The sequence below is a fragment of the Buceros rhinoceros genome, unplaced genomic scaffold, assembly GCF_000710305.1.
Source record: "Buceros rhinoceros silvestris isolate BGI_N320 unplaced genomic scaffold, ASM71030v1 scaffold28581, whole genome shotgun sequence".
Lineage (NCBI taxonomy): Eukaryota > Metazoa > Chordata > Aves > Bucerotiformes > Bucerotidae > Buceros > Buceros rhinoceros.
In genome coordinates, this window is record NW_010392989.1 from 58,726 (window position 1) to 84,166 (window position 25,441).

At 37.6% G+C, this 25,441-nt stretch overlaps 1 protein-coding gene across 5 annotated transcripts in view; it reads right to left on the reverse strand.

Annotated features, from left to right (window-relative positions):
* The window catches only part of LOC104500973 (alpha-actinin-2), a 69,736-nt gene extending 44,370 nt beyond the window's left edge, over nucleotides 1-25,366 (reverse strand). For 3 of the 5 annotated variants that reach the window (XM_010144703.1, XM_010144707.1, XM_010144706.1), the window contains exons 1-2: nucleotides 24,970-25,074; nucleotides 501-615 (exon numbers count right to left, since the gene is read on the reverse strand). In XM_010144703.1, coding sequence (XP_010143005.1) covers nucleotides 501-615; nucleotides 24,970-25,074 — 220 coding nt within the window. Of the gene's footprint in view, nucleotides 1-500; nucleotides 616-24,969 lie in introns of all 5 variants that reach the window. The other 2 variants (XM_010144704.1, XM_010144705.1) reach the window with 2 other exon arrangements.
* Nucleotides 25,367-25,441: the final 75 nt, after the last annotated feature.

Here is a 25,441-nt window from a genome sequence, read left to right on the forward strand (position 1 = left end):
AGTGAGTTTACATCAGTTAGTCGAAAGGACTTCTTGGATGTTCAACCCTTCTCGAAAATAAGACCTTTTACTTGGGACTAAATACTGATCTAGTTTTACTTTAGGCAGTCACTTTTAAAAGCATTGGTCCATCCAATAAAGTTATTAATAGCAAAACTTTCATACTAAAAATGGAATAAAAAGAATTTGTAACCTACGTGTAAAGGCTTTTTAATTGTTAAAAGCTAAGATCAGGTTCTCGATTTTTTGTGTTTGTCCAACACACAGTGATATCCTGATACACTGGGATATCCTGGAACACAAGCACAAAACAGAAGATTTTGGAGATAAGGAAAAAGCAGAGCTTTTCTTCCTCCTTTTTGTTTAATAGTGTTGCATCTCTCACTTTTCAGCCTACTTTGACTTTGTGTTTGCTGTATTGATTGTTAACAGTGTTTGTTCTTTTAAGAGTGTTTTAGTTAACATGCTGTAAATGCATAGCAAACTTCATTTTAGCCAACCTGAGATAACTTCCAAGAGGAGCATCAGTTTGAGGCCATTTCTGAAGTCCTCCTCAATGTTCTCAATCTGTGTGCCTGCTTTCCTGAGGTGGGAATTGCACCAGGCTGTAAATGTCTGTAACAGAAATTAAAAAAAATATTTATCAACAAGGCATTTTCCAAAACAATTGCTAAGCCATGTGAGTAAACACTGCATCTGAGATTTTCACCACTGCCTTAGAAATTTTGATGCTTAACTCCTATTAATTTTAAACATGTTTCTGAGTTCAAAATTCATATCACAGATGTTCACAAAGATGCAAAGAATTGCTTGATTAGAAGCAATATTGTGCTAGAATCTGCTCGTAAATGTATTCCAAAAAAAGATCTACACATAAAGGCAAAATTTGTCTAATAGTTATTACTACAGTTAACATTTTACAAGTACATAATTTTATAATGGGAACTCATCTGTTACACGTTCTTCCTGAAAAGAAAGATTGATATGTTATAAAGGAAGCTGCGTGACAGTAAGGTGTAGGCAATACCAACCACAGAAGTAAAAAATTTAAATTGCACTTGAGATTCATTGGGAATAAGAAACTGATGTAATCAAGGAAATACTCATTCTCTAGGCAGCTACAACTACTTGAATTCATGTCATCATAAACAGTTCTTAAAGAGATTATCTATGCCAGGGACAAGTAACATGCATTTCTCGCAGGCAGGAAGTTGTGAGAACTCTCTTCAGGATGAAGTAACTGAAGAGGTATTTTATACAGCAAGGATGCCAGCAAAACTGCATCTGGTCCTACTTGTAACTACAGTGAGAAACATGGACATGAAAATATGGACAATTAGAGTGGATTTTGAAAGTTAACCATAATTCAAGTGCAGGCGTTTTACATTCAGACCCTGCAGGTATAGCCTGCTTTACCAAGGGTTTATTTTTAAACTGCATTATATAATTTTCAGAAAACTACCACGACTTCATGAAACACACAAATACAGATACTTAAGTTTGCAGAGAAAAAAATGGTCACAAAAGCAACCAGGAGCATTTTTGTCTCCCTGGAGAATAACCGAGTCTGCTTTTACTTGCAGAGAGGTCATACACACATTTCCTTTTGTATGAATGAAATCAGAACCTGGGCTACTATAAAATCTAGTAGTTCAAATTAGTCTGGTTTTAAATATCCATTACTTCTCAGCCTTCTGACAAATTCTCCATGCTTTTCAGTGTATATAAAGTAAGTTTGTATTTACAAGGTATTTTACCAAGTGTTTAACTCTAGATACATAACAAGGCCGTACATTTTGGTAAGTTAGACTGCAGCTACTTAAAAATGTCAGATATTTGGAATTCTTCTTTTGCTATTTCAAATTACCATAGTTTTAAAAACATTTAATGTAAATAGTTTAAACAATTAAAATATATTCTAAATCCCAATTGTCAATATGAAATTTCCTTTGGCCTTCTTTTCTCTTGCCTCTATTTTTAGGCTATTTAATTTCTGATCGCTCAGAAACAGAATAAGAAAGGCCAATAGATGAAGGCAAAAACTTCCCCTGGAGTTGAACCTTGTAAATTCTAGACAGATTTCATATCTTAAGAAGATATGGACTGAATTTTCAAAAATGGTCTACTCTTAAAAACGCAACTTTCCGTTAGAGTTAACGTTTTGATTATTATTGGTTTGACTCAATTTATTTGATGAATTTATGTGCATTTTGTTGACCCCTTTTCTCAGAGCTCATACAGCGACAAGGAGTAGCTTGCTAAACTTCAGTTTTATCAACGTCTCCTATCCAATTGTAAGGAAGGAGCAGGAAGTGCTATGGATATCAGGGAGCTGTGCAGTGAAATCCCTAATTCTAAATACCCAGAGGAAGGAGGAGAAAGAAGACAGTATTGGAAGTAGTTCTGGGCAAGAGTTCTGTTGCCTTGCAGAGAATGATCTGCAGGTAGAGGCATAAGAAAGCTGTTCTGTGTGCAGACAGAAATGAGCATGGCTGCAGCTGAAGCATCTCTGCAAATACATCTGTTTTAATAAAGGGATGTTATCTAGAAAAGCAGTCATTCAGGAAGGTAAAACTCATTTTAAGGTAACAAGCTTTACCGAGTTCATGGGAGACCTGAAAACAGAGTGTATCAAGCATCACAACAGAGATACTAGGCACCTCTACCCTCAGGGCTTGACACCAGCCTTTGGACAGTATTTGATTTGGATCATTATAGGGTTAGGAGCTATTTTATAAGACTAAATTGTGTGCTTCAAGCAGTACCTTATTCTAGTGGTATGTCTTTAGAAAGGCTTAGCACCACATTAAGTCATTTGCAAACACTAAATAATTATAACAAGTATCCTTGGAAGGAACAATATTATGGTAATACTGAAAAACCAGATGAAAACCCTCAAGTGTAAATGAACCTTGCATGGCAATTGGGAAATAAATATTAGAACAGCTGAACCAGTAGATGAATGAGCCTTTCATTAATTAAGTGTAAGTGATGGACACGTGCTTATCTGCAGATGCTATTGCAGTTTGTTGAATTGTTCCAAGCACACCTTGCTAATCAGAAGGAAAAATTTAGAGAAAAAACTTGGCCATTTTCATCTTGTTTTAGACATTTATGGTGAACATTCTGACCTTGCACCACTCAACTAAATGAATTTTCCTGATTTTTCACTTAACTAAGAGTTTAATAGCAATGACTCCATCAGCTGAGCAGTCTTAAAATACAAATCTGATTCCTACTTTGAAGAGAGCTACGTTTCACTTAGTTTCTTGAGAAGAAATGGAATCTGGCACATCCTAGGTCATTTATGCATATATAAATATATATATATAAGCAAATTAGAATTTTGTCCACCTTTAATCTCACTGTGGCCCTCTACTTCGCCTCTTCAGCAGCTTCATGATTAAACTTACTGGATGCCCCACATTGATAGACACAAAACAAGTTTTATCCAAAGAGCCCAATGTTTTAAAATACTTTTAAAAGTTTCTATTGAAAACAGACATTTTTATGGTACTGAATTTGCTGAGATAAAAACTTTCTTCTCAATCTTGTTCATTTTATGAAGAGTCTAAGCAGCCAATGTGGTTTTGATATAAACAAGGAAAACGCTACTACTGCTGTTTCAAGCTGTTTTCAATAGTTTGATAACAGCCACTGATTTTATGGGCTGCCTTTTTATATCTGTAGGTTATTGAAGATTCTTTCCAGTAGTATTGGGGTTTGTCATTGACATAGTGGCATTCTGAAGGAGTAACTTGGAAGTACCTACAAAGACTCCATTCATGAGATAACAAGTTCTGCTGAAGTGCTCTGCTGTGTGTAGATTCTTTATTTAGACTGTATCTAGATAGTTTAGATCATCTTCTATATCTAGAATAAAAGAGATAAATATTCTATCTATCTAAGCTACAGTTTCTCAGAGATTTCTGTTTCACTAGTGCACCAGGTCATGAAATGGTGCTGTCCCCTTATGACAGCAGTCTTGTGCCCTCATGGAAATGTGGCTGCAGTATGTTACAGCAGACTCTTGGCATATGTCTTCATAGCCTGGTGCCTTCCAAACTGGGTTTTTTCCCCAGGACTAAACATGGTTATAGGAATACTACTTAAGGAGGTGTTTACTATGTTTCAGTGATGCAATTCAGAGGTGACTACATTAAAGCTACTGCAAAACTTAACTTGCAAATTATAAGAGTTTCTATGATCCCCATTTTATTTGTTCTTCTATTCTCATTGTGATACCACTTGTTCTCACTAATAGTTCTATTCATAGTTATTGAGAAACAATTCAAAGCATGTTTAAGTCCTGGAGATCAAGATTCAGCCAGCATATAGTACCTTGCAAATTTGTAATCCACTGGGATTTAAAAGCTATTAAATGACTCAGACAAAGCAAATTCCTTTTTCTGCACAGCACATTTCAGAGTATCAGTTTGCCCAGAGAAACAAGGCAGGACTGAAGGCACCAAGCTCAATGCTAGTAGAGATACAAATAAGTGCCTAGAAAGCTAGACCATAGGTGGCTCTACACATTTTGAAAATAAATAAATAAATATTTCTCCTTTCCAAAGTTGTTACTACAAAAGAAACTTTGCTGACGTTCTTAGATAAGAGACTACAGAGGAGGGGATGCAGGGCAGGAAGCCAAACAATTTGCAGTCCCACAGGTAAAAGCTCTCTTAATGCGCTATTGTCTACTGCTGTCACAGGTCTATTTTGGAAGAGCTAAGTCCAGAAAAGGAAGTGCAGTTTATGTTCTATGCCCATTTAGCCTCATGGTGAAGACAGCCAATAGCATATTGTCCATAATTTGGATTCATAAATATGTGACGGCAAAGTGTGTACCTGAGGAAAAAAAAAGACTTACCTGATCATTTACTCAAGCTGCTTAATTTTACAAGCCCTTGACAAGTAGAATTGCAACCAAGGGGCAGAAAAAGGAGATATCCCTCATCAGTTAGCAATCAGCAGCAGCTAATGACGAAATTAATAGGGCATACCCACTTTGTGCAAATATTTTTACACATGCACAATGAAGGATATGCTTTGATGGAAAAAGTGGTACCTCTGAGAACTGAATTGTCCTGCACGCCTGAGAAAGCCCACACGTCCTTTTTATGTGAATGTAATGATAATTTCTGATAGTATTTCAAAGCCAGAAAATGAGATGTTACAATAACAAGTTTCATAAATAGGGATAAAGAGAATGGAGAAAGCACAAGTTGCCACCCTCTCCAATACTGTTACCCATCAGTGGGTCACAGGACAACTTGTTTCACATGCTGAAGATACAAGGTAAGTTTCCAGTTTGGTACTGACAGTGAGTCCAAAATGTACATCGCCAAAACAGCAGCCTAATTTGCATGGGGACACCTACAGGGACATGTACAGTCAACAAGGTCAAGATCTCTTTACTTGCACTCTGAATCAAAACTGAGAAGTGGATCCAGCCCAATAAAGGACTGGATACCTGTACCCTGTTTAGTACGTACATCATAACAAAGCTTAACATTGCTTTCACCCTCTCCAACTCAAAATTATTTCTATTTGCTAAATTTACAAGTTTTAAAAATTAATACTAATTTTAAAAGTCATGTGTCTGCATGACTCTACAGATACCAGAAAGGCTACTGGCCCACAGGAGTAATTTAGTTTTTGAGTTTCTAGCCTTTCTGTAACATTTACACCAGAAAATATAGACAAAATCCAATTTTTTCCTATGAGTTATGAAAAATACTGCATTAAAGGGAAACTTAATACTTCCTGTGTCTGTTAAGTAAAGCAGAAGCACAACTCATTTTAAGTGGACTTAAAAGTCTAATACCCAGAACAGGAGAACATACCTGAAGAAAATTAACCTCAAATACAAACATTCAACACATTTGTTTATATACATATGTGTCAGCCCTAATTATCTGAGCATGATAGAGTTTTTTCTTAAAACTCTGCTTTATAGCCCATCCTGGAAAGTATTGTTCCTCTCCACTTTTGCTAGCTGAGGTTCTTCATTACTTCTAGGCTAAATGGGATGCAGTGATTCACTCTGTAGTTATACAGAACATTACTGGGCTCTGAGTGCATGGCAAGGGTGTTCCAGAAAGAGCACTGCCAGAACATTCCCATTAGGCCACACTGAGGTTTCCCCTTGAAGAATTTCCCATCTGTCTGTTATCCATGTTTTAAAATGTAAGTTGGGAACCTGCAACCTGATCTCGTAGATCCTGTGTCCACACCATGACTGCAGGATCAGGGCTTTTCTCTGGGCTTAGGATACAGTTTGCATTAGCCCTCTTTCTCTTAACTATTTAGTTCTGCTCCGAAAAGAAGGGGCATGAAGAGGAAACAGAGAAAATTGCACAGCCTTTATAAACTAGCTTCATGTGAACCAATGACTACATATGGCATCTTTTAGGTGTTCCTAGAACATCTAGATCAGCTGCCTTTTAGTATATTAGGTGAGGGATTATATTTTTATGAATTGAAAATAAATAACATCTTACTTGTTGGTTTGAATTACTATTAACCGTCCCCTTGCTTTTATTGTCCCTTTCAGTGGAAGCCTAAATCTATTGGTACATCTTAGTAAAATAGCTAGAGTAACTATAACTGAAGAGGTGATTCACCAGAACGATGCAATCATGCCAAAACCTTTGGTAGGCAAAGTGAGATTTTAACACTAACCACACCAGACCACAGCAACAACTCAAATGAAGCACAGCAAAAGCATAGCAAAGGATGCCTGGAAGGCTAAAGTAGTGGAAACGCTTAGTGTGTTCCAAAAGGTCATTAGAAGGAAACCTTCAATTCATAGGCAGTATGTCAAAGCCAAATTCCTGGGAACAAACGAAAGGATAGCACAGAATCATCACACAAAGGAAGTTAGTAGAAACTCCATCACAAGGTCTCCAAATCGAAATCTGGGGAGAGTCCTCCCTGCTCCAGTACATCTATCCATATAGCTGAACAGGTGGTGCCAGAGATGATATACTGGCATATTCTGCTCTGCCAGCAGATCTGCTCTAGTAACTAAGTGAGCTTCACTCCATTTCCTTGATTTTATCATTCAGAGGCGAGGTCGTCAAAGGGATGCATTCATCACGCAGGACACTGCGCATGTCTTGTTAGCATTCTGAGTTTTTCCCACACGGAAGAGCCTGGGGAGACCTCAGTCCTTACAAAGCAGGTGGCCTAATCCTATGTGAGTCTAGTTTCCCGTAAAACATGCAGCTACCTCCCAGCACTGAATGATCCCACGTCTGTTTTACAGTGCTGACTATTACTAAAAAGACCCAGCATGTAAATATCCATTAAAGAATAATTTGGCAACACTGAACCCCCAGAAATGTCAAGATTATTGAGCCTTTTGTTATAAAGTGAGTGACATTCGTTCTTTCTTTCAGAGGATATAACAGAGAAAGGTTATGTTGTCCCATTGGTCTAAAATGGAAGAAAACTCACAAGGCAAGAAGGTGTAAAGGAAAATTCAGTATGGGTCATGGCATGCACTGTCCTCACCTCAGCCTTTTTTTCTTAAGGGAAGAACCGGAAGGAAAGGAATGAAGATAAGGGGTTTCACAAGGTTTTTAAAAGGGCTAAACGGTTAAAATATTGAAAGGCTTACTAAAAACAGGCAGATAACTTTATTGTATCACCTGAGATAGCTCGGAAAGACAAAGTTTTCAGGGACAGATGACGGAGGAGCATCAATCTTAATCATGAAAATTTAAGTATGTCTTCAGACAACTCAGGGCTTTCATGGACCATTTGTATAATGCCACAAGAGCTCTATTCCCTGAAGGAAGCGCCTTCCTTTTCCATTACTGTTGATAAGCCATTTATGAAAGTTTTACAGCAGCAGGCATCCGTATAACCCAAATGTGTGACTTTTCAAAATACCCACAGTGCCATAGGGCTGTCCACTTGCGTATTATTATCAGTTTAAAATAATTCTATTTTAAATGTATTTTAAATCAGAAACATTGATATTTTAGAAGCAGGAGCACATGTGATGTTTAAAATCCCATTTGAAACTGAAGAGTGTTTAGGATCTGAAGGAAAATTCTGGTCTAGATCTACTTTAAATTCTTGGAATTTCAAGAATCACTCAAATAAGAGAACACTGCTCAGAAAAATAACTCAGAAATAAAAGAGGCAAGAATCCAATGAAAATATTTAGTAAAAGCATAGGCATGGTTTTACCTTGCATTATAAAAACGTCAATATTTCTTTACCTATTTTTATTCTTGCAATAAAACTGCAACCCACTCGATTTGTGATGGTGAAGGAATTAGACAAAGGAACTGCCAGGAAAAAAAAAAAACAAAAAACAAAAAAACCCTACAGTCTACTTCTGGTGTGTTCTTTAAATTCTGAATATTTTTAATGGATTCCTATCACTAAGCAAACCAGAGTGGTCTGTGGTAAATTTAATAATAAAGGGAGAAACAGTCTTATAGGTGATAAAAGGATTGGCAAATTTTACTTATGCAGAAGTGGGAAACTTCCTAGACATCGATTTTGCAGAATCCAATCTTATATTTAAGAAATTAAACTTCAAGGACAAGCAAGAAAAGACTTATGTTGTGCTACCTTTCTAGGGCTGCACTTAGGTATATGCATGTCCTCCCCTCATGATTTTGCCTAGCCAAACTCCAGCTATTCATCCTATTTCCACTAGTTAAGTTAGAGGACTTTACAGAAGCAGGTCTTTTATGTCACATACCTAAGTTGGTTGCAACAGCAGAGAGCTCTTTATCTAAGAGGAAAATTAAGGACAAAACCATATGAGAAAACAAGAGGTGTTTAGCAAGTCAAAGAGTTTATTCTTGTTCTTATTCTATATATATATTCTTATTCTATAGGTGAGTAACGGAGCACTATTAAGCAGAAGGGCTTATTAAGTATAATTCTGTAGGAATCTGCCATGAACCATTTCCTGTACTACACTTTACATACTCATTTAGATGACAGACTAGAGTGAATGCTTAAAACATTTGAATATGACAGCAAAGTGATGGGTGTGTAAGCATGTTTCAGGAGCTACAATTCAAACCAATCTTGACATACCAGTGAAATGACTTGAAAAAAGATGGATGCATATTTGCAAGAAGGCTGAAGTACTGCCCTCCTCCAGTAACAAATAAATACAAAAACACAGGATGGAGAACTACTGGCAGGGCAATAGCACTGGAGAAGATAACCTGGATACAACAGTGGATCACAACCTAATCTGATTTAAAAATGTGCTGTCACAAAAGGCAAATACAATATTGGAATGTCTAAGAAGAAGAATGGTATATCAATATCTGAAGTATTTCTTCCAATCTCCAGTGCTGGAAAAGTATTAGCTGAAATATTGTCCCCTCTTTTGGGCACAAAATTCAAGAATATGGACCAATTGGAAAAAATCCACAGAACAGCCATGAAAAGAATTAAATTCTAAAAAACTTCATCTGTGAAAAATATAGAACCATTGGGTGAGTTTAATCACGAGAAGTTTGAAAAGAGAGCAATATTTGTCTCAATCATTTACAATGTCACAACAGAGAAAAGAATTAAACAGTTTGTGTTCACTGCAGATAGAGCTTAAAGATTGGTAGTCATTACTTTAATCAACAACGAGGAAGATTTAGAGTAATTTTTAACTCTAGAAGCAGTGAAGCACTGGAAGAGATGAGCTGGGTAAATGTGGAATCCTTCTTGGACATCAAGAACAAGTTGGATAATGTGTCACAAACAGCATGAGCGTATTTGCATCTGCCCAATAGTAGGGGAATGAACAAAATGATTCCCCAGATTCTCCCAGTCATACTTTGTATGATGTTCATGGAAGTTTCCCATGCTAGTTGACATCTACACTGATGCCTTGAAAAGAGAGAATATGCAAGAAGACTCTTTTTACCTTCCACGTTCTGTGGCTGGGAAGCCCTAAAACTTAGGTATATATGTTATCCAAAGACTACAAAATATAATAAGTCATTTAGCAGAAAACAACTCCCTTTTGGGAAACCAAACATTTGGTGGGCAACAGGTAGCTGCAAATATTGTTTCTGTCAGAGTGTTCTTTCTGTGGTGATCCCCATTTCCTTCCCCTACTTTCAAATGTCCCCCTAATTTTCCTTAGCAAAAATAAAAATAATATTGGAGGAGATTTGTCGGGTATATTGGACAAAAAGAAAGTAGAAGGGTGAAGACAGAGAATAATGAAAAAACTAAACTGAAGATACGTAACAGAATAGAAGGAAAGAAAATTTTCAAGTCAATGGGCATAAGAACGTTCACGGAAAGTTAAACATGAACCAAATTAAAATGAAAGTGGATTCAATGATCTGTTCTATGGGTACATACGTTTCCCAAAGTCTCTATTACGATCCTGGAGAAGAGATCCTGACATCTTCCCTACTTTGCAATAGCCTTTAAGTCATTTAAGAAGGAAATTTTTAAAATGTTTTTGTTGTCCGAAATGCAGAGCATTTTACGACCCATGATTCCACACAGGAGACTATAAGCCTTTTAACAACAGTGGAAGCAGATTATAGCCATAGCTGGGTACTTTTAAGTGTCCCACTTCTGTATTCAAGGGCAATGAGAGTAATACACCCTTCATATCCCACAACACTATGGTGGAGGTAAATTCAACATTGTTTTTGACAGGCTCAAACACTACCCTAAAAAAAGCCAATAAAGAAATAGTAGTAAGAAAGATTAGCAAGTTGACAAAACAATAAATATTTTGTAAATAAAGAACTGTAAAATTAATCAAAACCAGAACCTACTGTGAACAGATGGAAAACAACACATAACAGTTACCAAAATCTTCAGCATCTGTTCTCAGTCATCCAAAGTTAATTCTACATTTAAAAATCAAAGCTGGCTGTTCAGCATTAAACAGTTACCTACTACTGTAAAACTAGTTGCATGCTAGCTATCCTTCTCGCCTTAAACTCTCAGTGAATTATGAAATGTGCCAGCCACTTAGATATGGAGAAAGAAGTTGCTCAGGGAACTGTTGAGAATAGCAATGACTCTGAATAACCCCACAGATGCAATTTGAGAAAGCATTTTCACATACAGAAATTGTTTTAGCTTTCACCTCTACGATGAAAAGTCACTGTCCCTACCTCACACTAATAAGGTCAGTTTTGGGCACCTCCAATGAAGCTGCCATTTCTGGCGGTTTAAATGATGGTGACACCTGTCCCCCTGAGAGCTAAACTAAGAGAACAACTCACCTCACAGATATTACCAAACAGGCTGTATGTGTTAGCAACCTTGTCACTTATTCACCTGGCCTGGGTTCAAAACACTGACCTAAAAGTGAAAGGTTCCCCCTGGCCACACATTTCCAACCAGTAAATTAAGAGTCCATCCTCAGTACAAGGTTATCTTTCATCATGAGCTGGGGTGTAGGAGCTATTAGAATATGTAACTCAGAAAGCTCTGCAATACTGAGTCTTTTAATTAACACTGTCACCACCTTGCTAAGCAGTGACAAAGGTCAGGGTTTTGCAAGTCAGCTTTCTCTTGGATGCGAATCTCTATTTTTGCAGCATAGTTCGTTCACATCATATGCACAAATCCGTGAAAAAAACACGGTCACAAACAGCATCCAGGCAATAGTCCTTGAGAACCTTTTGTCCAAATGGCAACGTCTGGCTGTCTGACAGCAGCCCTGGATAATTCATTCTACCTAGGTGGATTAATGAGGATCAATCCCTTGCTGTTTGCAATGATCTTACCTCTTCATCTTCCCTCCTACTTCAATAACAACATACATGACATCATTTACAGTTAGACACTAGCTTTCCGATGACTCTGCTCTTTGCCTTTTACATAAAAGAGCAGGTATGCTAATACTTCAACACAGAATTCACAGAACTAATACCTCTGATTTTTTTTTTATTACATGCCATAATTCATTGCATTAAAACGTCAAGGAACAAGATTAGTAGTACAGAATGTTAACTAAATGGTATAATCTGTGAAGTAAACAAAGTTCTCAAATTACTAACAAATTTCCAAGTTATAATAGCCCCCATATTAAGTTGCTTTCTGTAATGGGAGTGAAAAGACAGACAGTGAGTAAAGACACAACATTTAAGCCCTTGCTCTTCCCTAGATTTTTGTACAACTTCTTTCAAGCAGTAAAACCTCTTTACACATCTGTCCAAAATCTTTACCCCACACTAGAGGTCAAATGTAAATATGTTGCATGGACTGAGAGTACTAAAGGCAGAATTAGAGGGCTCTGTTCATCTCCAAAATTGACTGATTTTGCAGTATTTTACAGTCTCATGTACATTTTGCAAATTTAAAATGCAGATGTAGATAGGAAATGAAAGAACTTCTACTTCACAGGCCTCAAAAATCAAATACTGGTGCAAAAAGTATCTGTGAATTAAGCATATTCAGAACACAGTTCTTAAATAGGAGTAAAGCTTTAAAACCAAAACAAAAACAAACAAAAAAGGGATTAATGGAACAATACAAATACGAAGTTTTGAATAATCTATTTGTGGTCAATGGCTTTTGTACTCTTGTTTTCAGATGTTGATTATATATTTTCCTCAAAGGATAAGTTTCTGGACATGTTGATCTCTTTCAATAGGCCATACTGTTTCTAGCATTTAATAATTTAACAATTAACAGATCGTGGTAGATTTTTTTTTCTTAACATAGAACACTGCCAAATTTTGCCCTTCAAACGTGTCGTACTGAAATCTGCAGAAATAGAAAAGCGACGCCCACAAGGACCTGTGTCTTTTTTGTTAGAGACACGGTACTCCCACATAGCATGGCTGGGAGTGTACAGCATCCAGACTGAACCTTGAGGACTGCCAACTATTTGCATGGCACAGAAGTATTTTCCTCTAATAGGGAAACGTAACTTTAGAGCATGCTGACCAAATATTCTCTGCTCCAATAGACTGCACTTTGCGGAACTTGAATTTACACTATAAAAACAAGTGATTCTGACACGGCAATCTGAAGTAGCATGGTTATAGCAAATAATATCTTACACAGCATTCCTGATCACTTTACACCACAGAACCTTACAGCACACACCTACAAATAAATCCATTCGCGCACAGTTGTCAGAGCATTAAAATAGATTTGCCACTGCATGGCACAAAGTTGAGCGCAGCAAAGAAATGTTGTACACATTTTTATAAAAGCTTTAATGGACTTTATCACCCATGCAATAGAGACTGCATCTTTTCATTTTTACAGAAATATATATTCATTTCTTGTAAAGTGCCGTCCAAAAGATACCAATCAGGTAGGCCTCTAGGGACCTAAGCAGAGAGCTGGCAGAGCGCAAAGGGCGCAGGTTCAGTTAGAAACTCCAATATACTGATGCATGCTCTCTCTGTCATTCACCTTCTCTTGCTCTATACAAGGTTTTAAATACACATCCTGGTTAAACAAAATCAAGACAACTCCTGATACTTTTGCAGGCATACTCAGTTAATGGAACGGTCAGCTATTTGTATTCTGGTGCTTTCCAGATCACTTTCCAGGAAAGTGATATTAGGGAGGTCTCATTGTAAGCACTAGTTAGACAAAGAGCTATACTTAAGGCACATTTTTTTGATCTAACTACTGAAAAACTGAGAAGCACAAGGATAGAAAAAACTATTTAGTATGTCATGGGACTAAAATATTCAACGAAAACTTGAACTGTTACAAGGTCAAAAGAAATGCACTCATTTCTACATGACTCAGGAGGAGCTAATTCTGGAGCACCACCTTCCATGCTCAGGATTTCTATTTCACAATAGTATCAACAAACTAGAAGGCATCTTCAGAAGAGGATTCACACCAAAAATGCCAACAGGTTTGGGGGGAACCCTTTCAGCAATGATTAAAGGTTTGAGACCAGCCATTTTTCTGGTTTTTCTCTCCCTCTATATTCTTTTCCAGCTGATCTATTCTTTGCTATTACTGCATAAAAGCATAATCTCTCTTATTTGACTCTCTCTGTGAAGACTTAAAAAGAAAGTATAAGCAATCCAAAAAGGGTCTCCAATCCTATGGTGGATCTGCAAGGGACAAATGTGCAGGTGTGCTTTAAAGGTGAAGTCTATGTCCTTCATACTACCTTGGGCTTTCTCTCAAGTGTATTAAGCAAACAACATGTATTACCACTACCCTATCATTGGCAAATTAAACTTCTTATGAAGAGATTGTTTCTCCTATTCTCCTTTCCTTTCTCAGGTCCTTCTTCCACCAGCTGTGCCCTGCAGTGCTCCTCCTGTTTTTTCAAGAGCTCCAGAATGATCACAGATAGTGACTAACATGGCTAACATTTTTGTTTCAGCAGATACATATTTAAATGACAAAACACTATATAGGATGAGATGAAGGAAACATTCCCACATTACAGTATGGAAGGAACTAAAGTTATGCCCTCTGGAAATAGAAGGATTAATTAAAGTAGGCTAATCCAGGATTTAGTTGACTGGATTTTGAAATGTCTTTCCCTTGCTTTCTCTGTTGATTTTCTTCACTCTGCTATCTTTATCCAGTAATCATATACCACATTGTCAGGTGAGGAAGTAAATCCATTGTAAATTGGTCACTACACTCAGAGTGGATAAAATTATGTTCCTATCCAATTTATCAACATAGTTTAAAATACTTCCATAATCAGAAGAGCTTGTCTTCTGGCTGATAAAGCTGAAAGAGATTTGGAAGTTTTTCCAGTTCAACACACAGCCATACACACGTCTTTAAGTTCCTGACACCAATAAATGATGGGAAAAGTATGTCAATAGTCATACCTTAAAAGATTTACACAGTAAATGTTGCCTTTGCACTCTGTTATGTAGTACATTTGAAGACCACCACATTTAGTTCCACTTGTAATCCAAAGGTTTCAGTTAAGATTCTTATAGCGAAAGGAAAACCTCATGCATTAATTACCAATTATGCAACAAAAAGCTCCTCTGTGGCATATATGCCAGGTTACTCAATGCAGTATTTCTCAGTATACGAAGCATATAATCTGTTCATGTTAATTTCTTTAGTATTGTAACTGAGAATTTTTAGAAGTCCATTTTAATTTCATGTTTGTTTAAAGAATCTGTTTTTTAAAGAATTTAGCAACTTCTGCTGTTAAAGATACCACTTAGACATACTTAAACATAGGTTGGGGGTTTATTAAGCTCTAAATTTTTTTTATGAGTAACATTTTCCAAAACATTTAAAACACCCTGTAAGCCAGTAGGCTTTCAGAAAAATTCTGGAGTTCCTAAATAATTTTAGTGAGGATCAGGTTCCTAAATTACTGAACTTTTCTTAAAATAAAAATTTTATTCTTAGAATAAAAATCAAAACTTTACTCAGGATCTTTGGATGAACACGAAATTTAACTAAGTAACCTGTTCTCCAGCACTATGCTAGGAATAGATGGGTAAGTAGCAAACAGTGAAGGCTGTAACTGCTGAAAGCATAAACACTCGTGTTTTAGACAGTACAGTCTGTGATATGCAAAATGCTCTGTCAATTAAACACACGGTTCTAGGTTTATAACTTATCTATTCTTAAGAGAAGCCATGTTGGGACCTGTGCTTGGTCATGGAAATGAAGACCTTAGACAAGGGGAAAGCAAGCCAAATTCAGCCCCATGTATGGTGTTTTGTGTCTTTTACCAATAATGCCACAGAGATGATAAGTGCATTATACATAACTTATATATATACAGATACAGCTGCTTGTGGGACTGTGCTGCAAACTACGTCACTGAAATGGCTTGGTATCAAGTGGTAAGAACACGGAGAGCTGCTTCAAATTTCTTCAATGATCTCGTATATAGCAGAAGATCATTGTACCAGCAAATGAAAGGGACTGGAAGTCTATGGGTAGGAGTAGAGCCAAAAGTGGTCAGCTGCTCTGCCAAAGAAAACGTGTGGTTGAACTACACTCCAGAGCACAGCTGGAGATCAGGTCTTCCATAGCCTGAAGAAACTCCTTTAGGTGAAATAATACCCCAGAGCTATACAATCATTAATGTATATTTTTAATTTGTATTTAGAGCAGCTGGGTACCAGTTTTCTTCACATTAAGAGTGCAACGCCTTAAGTCTTGCAGTGGTGAAAAGCCACACTGCTGCAAAGATTAAACATAAAACAGAGTTAAAAAAAAAACAAGAAACCAAAAACACAACACTTAATGCTAGATGGTTAAGCCTTTCAGTGAATGCTAAAATAGCAGGCTGATTTTCAGAGGTGCAAAATAGACAGAAGTTCCTCCTGACGTCAGTGGAAATGCCTGGGTGTTCAGCACCTACAAAAAATACGAGTGTTTCCTTAGATGCTCAAGGAATAATCACAGAGGCTAATTTTAGACTAGGGTAGTAACTTTTCACAGACTCCTGCTATGGTAGTGGGGGTGAGCAAGGCTTTTCTAGGGGCCAGTTCAGAGTAGAAGCCATCTGCTCTAAATTAGGTTCTGCTAGGTATCGAATTAATGGATGGCTGCACTGATTTTGCTTACTGATTTTGCTCTTTTTGAAGAGAAGTAAGAACAAGCACCAGATTTAAAGTTGAAGGGGTTCTAACAGTAAAGAGCAGTTGAGAGGAAGCATTTGAAGTAAATGGAAAATCTTACTCATATCAAGTACAGTAAATGCTTAGCACTTTCATCTGTGAAGCCAGCATGTAGGTATTACAGCCACCATTTTGGAGATAGAGACATGGACAAAATTATATGTCCTTAAAAGCAGGAAGAAGTGGGACCAGACGTAGGAGAGACAGTGCCCATTCTTGCACTTAGGACATAAATTCAGGACTAATTTTCTCACCTTCATGCACAAATGGAAATTAAAGGTCCAAATACAGAAACCCAATAAATATTAGCAAGACAAGTGTCAGCTTCTGCTTCCCTCTGGACAGGCCTTCTAAAGAATGAAGTGTATTTCTACAAGCTACCATTTCAAGTGGGACTCCTTCCTAAAAGAACATTGCATTTCAAAGTCTTCTATGTCCATCTCTGCAGATGCCTTGTTCCTGCAGAGCAGTAACACCTGCCCTGTAATCCTTTCACACCAGTAGTTGAGGATTACTAGAACCATGCTGTCTTGATCTGAAGAGTGGTACTGCCAGCAGAAAGAGCTACTACAGAATGTGTACAGAAACAGTGACAGAGGGATGATCATAACATTGTGTTTGCTGGTTAAATTACATGGAAAGAGGTAACTTCTATCATACCCAGTTCTATCAGGCAGAAGAAGAGCATCGTATAGCGCATGTATGGTTATGATCAGCTTTATGCATCAAGTCTCTCAACATGAGGTATATTTAAAACCAACAAATCAAGTGATATTGTAAGAACAAATGTCACACACCCTTATCACAGCATTTAATGAAATTATGTTCTTGAAACACTGAAGACTTGAAAATCACCCCAACCTACTAGGAATGAAATTTAATTTAGGAGGAAATGGAGAGCTTGATATGAATACATTCTTCTGGTATTAGCTGAGCGTAAAGAATGCATAACCATAAAAGACATACCCATTCAGAATCTGCAATTTTTCGCTGCTCACAGTAGAGGAATACCATATCAGTTATACGTTGTTTGCCCTGACAATTAGGGTTCAGAAGATCTTATGCTTGGCAGTAAGGCCATCCAAAACAATTCAGCTTTGCCAAATAATAATAACTTGTATATTTGTTTGCTTGCAGGGCTATAAAATAAATAAAACACACAGGAGGGACATCTTTTTGACTTGGGACAAAGCTAAGCAGCACAAATTCTCATCTAATTCTGCTTCATCGACATACTTCTTCCTGCATCATCTCCACCTGCATCCCAGATACAAATCCAATGAGTTCTTCTGTAAACAAACTCTGCAGTACAACTTCGAAAATACTATTAATATTGATATAGTATTCACCATTCTCAACTAAAGAAATTCCTAATGCTCAGTCTCACTAAAATTAATTCAGTAGAATTGTACTGTTACAGAAGTTACTACCTAAAATTAACATCATTAGGTGGATCAGAATTTATGCAACAGTAACAGTGATTAAATTTATGCTAGGCATTTGGTAAGTGATGTATCCATCATAATGATGAAACCCTGTTTGTCTTACTTGTAAGAATGGAAAGGCTTTGGTGGAAGATTTTGAACTGTGTTACCTCATTGGCAAAAAAGCAGTAAAAAAATCAATTTGCAAAGCTGTCTTAGTTTGATTTGGAAGTTGGTGATGTAATCATGGTATCTTCTTACTGGGATTCATTAATTTACAGAAAATACCTGAGCCCTGCTTTTGCTTGCACAGGGCTACAAATAGTGTGAGCATTGGTTCCCTGTTTACCGCAGCACTGAAGACCCTCAGTGCTCTTCCAAGCAAACGTCTCCCATGCCTCTCTCTTCAGCTCTCCAGTGACCCAAACACAGATCCACAGCAAGGTGCAGACCCTCCATCCCCAAGAGATTATAGCAAAGTCCACTGCTTAACATGCAGCTTTTCTCTAGCTCTTAAGCACCTTGGTTGCGGCTTATGGAAACCCACTTAGATCCATACTTTCTTCTAGTCCTTATTGTCTTACTAATTGGATCAGTGTATCTGCAGACATTTTTACTATAGGAATGTCAGGGAAGGCTGTGGTGTGAGTGTGGGCAGGAGGTAGCCTTTGCTTCCCACTACAAAATCGTTCCTATAATTTATTTTCATAACCACACAGTTCTGTTGCTGCCAGATATTTAGGAATGAGTGGCAATTAGCAGCTGAATTGGGATTGTAAGAATTATCCATTTGACAACACTAACAAAAGCATAGAAAGCCTGGAATGGGTCAACATTGAGAGAGCTGTTTGAGTTTAAATAGGAAATGAAATATTGAGTAATATACTGATTTATGACACTTAGTATTGATGCAGAAAACATTCACATTAAAAAAAAAAAATCAAAACCAAACTACCTCCATAAACATTTCTAGTTATGTGAATTTCACAGTATTCAGGGCCCTCTTTAGCTGCAAACCTTACTGAGAGTTTCCAAGGCAGAATATGAAGCACACTGACAAAATATGATCGTTCCACTACCCTTTCAGCATGCTCCTCTCGAGCACCATTCCATGCAAGTAACATCAGCAAGTGGAATTTAACATGTTACTATTTTAACAAGCACTAATCTCTTAAGAGGCCAGTTGTACAGAACAAGCCATAAACACATCCCATATATCTATACAGTCCCTGTACCCTCACGGCAGCTCTTCATAGGATGACAGAAACTGCAACTCCATGTCCTCCTGTTGCATCAGTGTCTAATACTTAGGGCAGTTATAGTATATGCTGAAAAATCAAGATGCTGTGGTAGAAAAAAATTAAGTCCATCCATTGACTACCAGGTTCTAAGTCAGACCCTACATGGGGCCATCTACCACTGAGAAGGTCACTTAAAGAGTATCCAGGATTTAAAGGGAAATGAGAGATGTCTTGTAAGTGTTCTTAACGCTAGAGGTTTTGGCATCCACTGTTTGAAAAGAAAATTCTTGATGCACCAGGAGAAGAAGCACTAGGCCTCAGTTCATGTTGACTTCATGTCATGTTCCTGAAACTTCATGTTGACATAAGGCACACTCTGTATCTATAGCAGCACATATCATCTGTCAAGACTTTGTTCTTCTATAGAAGACAGTCATGGTACTGGCTGAATACTAGGAAAAAAAAGTCTGAAAGGGTGAAATTGTTTATTTTGAACTATTAGTAGTAATAGAAAATCCTGCATTTCAACCTACAGAATTCCCAAGACACCTACGTCATCCTAATTCTGTGCATGAAAACTAAGGGAGGCAGAGAATTGCACTGAAGGACTTGATATAGGACACGATTTTTCCACTGACTATTATTCTGCTTTTGACTCTGGAGGATGTCAGTTAAATCTCCTCCTGAAATTAGTCCTAAAGCTACTCAACCCAGGACTCCATCTTTATAAGAAATATCCAACTATGAACAGGTAAGTACTAGGAATAAGTAATGAGAAGGCTGGTAACTCCATTCGAAAGGAGTGTACTTTTTGCCTTCCTCACACCTCCTAAGTTCACTGCTGGTTTTCATCCAGACCCTGTTCATGTTGCTCTCTTGCAGAGGAGAATCTCTGTGCCTTCTCAACAATCCCACTGCTACTCCATGTAAAAAGTGTCCCTCATTGAAAATCCTCAAGAGATGTATAGTTTCTCTGTGTGCTATAGCAGCTTAACCCCAAGGCTGATTATTCAAGGAAATAATTTTGCACCATCTTAAAAAAACCCCTATCCAACCACCACCCACACACACCAAATCTACAACCAAAACCCCAGCTTTGATTATTTCCAGAGATAATCTCTGCAAAAGAGCAAGATCTAGGCTGGAATGCTCTCTATACACTTTGCTGTAGACTTTGCTGCATTCTCCATGACAATGATTTCAGTTGGAAGCCTGTAAATCCATGAGGAGTGGTTCTACACTACTGAAGTTTGCTGGGAGCGTCCAGCCTCTTCTAACAATGGTTTTCTGCCTTGCATTCTTTCTTTTCATTCATTCATTCAGGCTTGGTTATTGCTCTCCTGCTCTCCCTCTCTTCCTGGTTGAAGAATTCTTCGATGAAGCAGTCTTGATCTGTGTTCTCATTCACCAGTGGACTTCTTCCAGGAAAAGGCTTCTGATAAGAAATCAATTTAGATTCCATCTATAGAAGACCTCACAAATATCAAAGTGAACCCAGGACACTGACTGGAACTCTATTTATAGACACTGAAGTCAGACTGAACACAAGGTCAGTTTCTCTTTCAGGCTGCAATGAACATCTCAGATCTGCAGAACTTTATGAAATTGCGGCAGCACTAAAAAAGAACAATGTTGTCCATAATTCATAGCTCTGGTAGCTTCTTCCAAATAATTTGTCATATGGTTTCCAAATGCATTTTTTTTTTTAATTTGCAAAGACAACAGGAGTTGTATTACCAGCCAAAGGAGGTAATGCAGATAAATCCTTATAGGTCACACTGAAAATATAATCTGAATTGCTGAAGACTGGAAAGACACAGCTTCTTTCCTAAAGAACCTTTTCCTGAAGTTCTCACTCATGCACAGCATTCAGTGACATCAAGAAGATTTTAACTCATAAAGAGCGCAATATCAAGTTAAATAAATAGTCTGAGTCCTTTTGTTTATTTTGTACAAGTGTAAAAGAACATAAAAATGGTCAGAAATTGGCACCTACATTAAAACTCTACTGCATTAACAAAGCAGCAGTATCAGGGCCATACAGCAACTTAGAATAAGATCATTCCTCCCTATTTCCAGTTCTTTCCTTACATGTGTTAGAGCAACAGCATTAGAGACGTGTAAATGACTGCAGAAGACAACATGAAATAAATGCAGACTGTTTAGTGCTTTATAATATAATCCAACTGTCCTGAAGAAGGGATCACGTGTTTCACAACCTTTCAGGTCCTGAAGGCTTAAGACTTCCTTGAAAAACTAAGAAACCACATTTCAAAGTCAAAGTTTAAAAACTCCTGTAATAAATTATTTATAGCAGGAATTAAAAATAAGAAAGAGCACCGTTTAACACCCTGCTCACTAAGTAGTGTGGGCAGTTCAAACATGCTGCAAACAACGTTTGCATTTTGACTAGCATTGTTGTGCTTGGTTTCCTAAGCTAAGGGACTCCGCATTTTCCTGTGTTCCTTTTAGTCATATTGAGATATAGGCTAGTAAAACTAAAAGTGGAGTTTGTTCAACTTCTTTTAAAAAAAAACCTTAAGAAATATATTTCTCTTGGAGAGAAAACAGCTTTCAAGTCTTCAACTATAAGCTTGTATGATTTTTACCCTCAGTCTAGTCCAGCCAGGTAGGGACTGAAAGACAGTTAATCACCGGTCTGACATACCATAGAACCAATCCCTTCTATCAGTTATTACAAATATCACTGCTGTCCTTTTTTCACCAGTGGGAAAACCAAGGTCTGAGGTGACCTGAGGTCACCTAAGGTTACAGAGCAGAGTGAAGAAGAGAATCCCGTCCCTACCAGCCAGATTTTTGCATTTCCAATACTTTCTTATTTCGATGTAGTACTGAACAAACAAGGGGCACTTTCATAGATCTTTCAACTGCTGTTTAAGCACGTGTGGCCAGTGGAAGTGTACTGGGTCAAGGAGCAGATTTCCAGTCTCATGGTTCCCATCCACACGTTCAAAAGAGACCAGGTTGTAGTTCTCTAATTAGTTCCTGTGGAAGACAGGATGTCCATACCAATTTTTTTTTTTTAATTTAGTGGTTCTTTAAAGTCGCTACCTGAAATTTCCAACTATATGATTCTGTTTAAGTTTTTACCAATAGTGTCTAATGCAGCAAATAGTCAAACTGTTGTATTTTCTTGATTTCTTGATTTGACATGGGCTAAACATTACCCCAACTAAAGCACTTAAATTGTTGTTCACTTTCAAAGAGACAGAGCTGAGCTACAACTCAGCTTCCTTTCCTACACTGTTCTTAACATTTATTCTGACAACCACCAAGGAGTCTGGATTACAGCAGACCATAATACTCTATGAACCATGGTTATAATTAGGCGTCACATCCATTGTAATCCTATGGACGTCATCATGTGTTACCAGCATCTGTTGACAGATTTCATACCAGGCATATCACTGAAATGGCAAGTCTGGAGAGGGCAGCCCACAATAGAAACAATGGCATTTATTTTTGGTTTGTTCCAAGACTGTCTAATAGAAAATATATGCTGCCAACTGCCAGGGCTCCACTGAGATCACTTTTCAGTATTATATTACCAGTTAGAACAAAGATCTGTGTGCCCATGTATCTGCAGTCTTCTCCTAATAAATAAGGAAAAAAAGAAAGCACTTTCTCCAGCTGTCTTAGCACCAATTAGAAAAAGATAGAAACCTTGGCATTTTATAAAGTTTATCAGGTCCTTTATCATCAGAGTACTTATTTTTCATGTAATAATACACTCAGACTCCTTTCCAAGGCATTCCAAGGAATGAGGGTTCCCTCTAAATTTCATTTAAATCTGATATCACTTTAATACTAAAACTAAGCCCTGGAAAACCGGCAACATAAAGTAGCAGTCACAATCTCTTCACTCTGTGGAAGTAAAGCGGAGTTTGCTATAATTCATCAATGTGGAAACCTGACTTTCTGCTGAAGCACTGTCTGTTTGGAGGAATTGAAACAAAAAATTTGCAATGAGGTCTTATACTAACTATTCCCTGCTCTTCTGTAAAAGTCAAGAACGTAAGAAAGCCTACAGAATCCAAATTCTCTTTATTTTTTATCATTTACCTGCATTGTAGAAAAACCATAATAGCGTGATGACTATTTTAGGAACCTGTTCATTATTTCTTTATTTTGAAAACAGCATTCTCTGAAATGCTGGACAATTGAATCCTAATCAGTTGTACCACGTCCTGTTACGGCTGAGCAGTTTCAAATCACTAAAGCAGTTAAGTACCAAGACAATTTCCATTCTCATTATAAAACATAAAAGAATAGTTCACCATCTAAAGTGTGTCAAATTAAAACAAATGTCAGTGTTGATGAGTATGGCTTCTTAATTGGTTAGGACTTGCAGTAGCTAATGGATTGAGGAAAGTGAACTTCAACCTTGCCCAAAACTTCTCCCACTATACTCATGTGGCAGGTGCGAATGAGGAAAAATTAATAAAACCAGCTAAAACTCACAGGAGGAAGAAGGCTACAGGCAAAAACTGAGAGGAGAATATTGGCTCTACTGATTTTAATGGAAAAGTAAACCCATTACCCCAGTGATTCTAACAGCTCTTACTTTTATAGCTATACTTTTACAGTACAGCTTTTATAAAAGTTGTGACTGTAGCAGTGGGCCAGACTGTCATCAGGTATCAACTGGCAACTTCTACTAAAGTTTTTGAAGTAATCTGCTCACCTATAGCAAAAAGCATATTCAACCTTTTTGTCCAGAGCACTGTTTCTCTCTCTCTCCCTCCCCACACTTTTTTCATTTTACGTTCTTGTAACCTGCAGATAACCTTTTAATCCCAGATCTGTCAGCTGTGACTTCAACATCACCTTTTACATTAGGAAGTAATGAACCCTTCACATTATTTCATCTCTTTCTTTTCCATGCACTGCTTAAAACTCAGCATTGTGAAATTAGATATTGCAAATAATACTAAAGTACTAAACCATTGACAAGACTGCTGACAGGATTATAGACTCTGCCTATATTCAGAAAAAGAGCACGGGCAGTACTTGCTGGCATAATAGTTTTCTTACATGTCAAGGGCAAGAAGCATTTCCAGTACAACAGTATATTCCAAGGAATTTACAGACCCATTTTTTCGCATATAGGAAATTGACAGGTGGGAACCTGATAATAAAACATAGTTTTCCAAATCTAGCCTGGATATATTTTTAAGCAATATTTACCTTGTCAGATCATTGAGCATTGAGAGCAAATTCTAGTAAGAGCTGACTCACAAGATCACAATTTCAAAAGCCATTTCTCAGTCTTTTTGCACACCAATTTTGAACCATCTCATTCATCTCCCTGTTTATAATGGCAGTTTACTGTTCTTGAAAAGCAATCAGGCACACACATCAATTCATCAATGCTTTCTGAAAGGAAGATCCAGGAAGTGAAGTTAAAATTACTGAAATACTAATATATAAATCTAGAGGAACTGACAGAATATTTCCAGCGCAATATCAAAAGAAACCCCTGACTCTCATAAATTGGTTTCATCTTACACGGGTTTCATTTAAGAATCCAAAAAGTGAATCTTTATCCTCAAAATATGGCATAGCTAATATATATTATATACACACTTTATATGATGTAAAATGTATTCTCTTAAAATTAGAACCCCTTCCTGCACAGCCCTTGCAATTCCAGATGCAGCATGGCAGTAAGAGAGTACATCATTCCACACAGCAGCACATACACAGACACACATTATTTCATTTCCAGACCTTCCTTTGCTGTTTCTCCCATGCTGGGTCCAGGAGCAGGTCCCTGTCCCATTCTTCTTCTTGGGTCATGTACTCATCTTCTTCATAGTTGTAGGTGTACTGCATGTTTGTATCTATCTGGTTCATGCTATTCATGCTACCCGGGGATCAGCTTCAGTTGCTGTGGCTTCTACTATGTTTAATTTTTTGTTTGTTTTTTAAGCTCAGTTTACTTGCTGATGGGTTGTAGGTAGCAATGTCTTTTTTTCTTCTTCTTTTTCCAAGGTGACAGGGAATGAATACCGACGAATCTTGCTGAGAGCAGAGGCTGAAACTGTCAGGTAAGTGCTGACCTGTGGTGACCTCCCTGCCCTCCCTCCCTCTCTCTCTCGCTCTGCTGCGGCTGCTGCTGCAGGTCCCTGCGGCTGACCCTCCGGAGAAGCCCGGCGCGGCTCTTTGCTGCGGCTTATTATCCCCGCCGGGCTGTCACGTG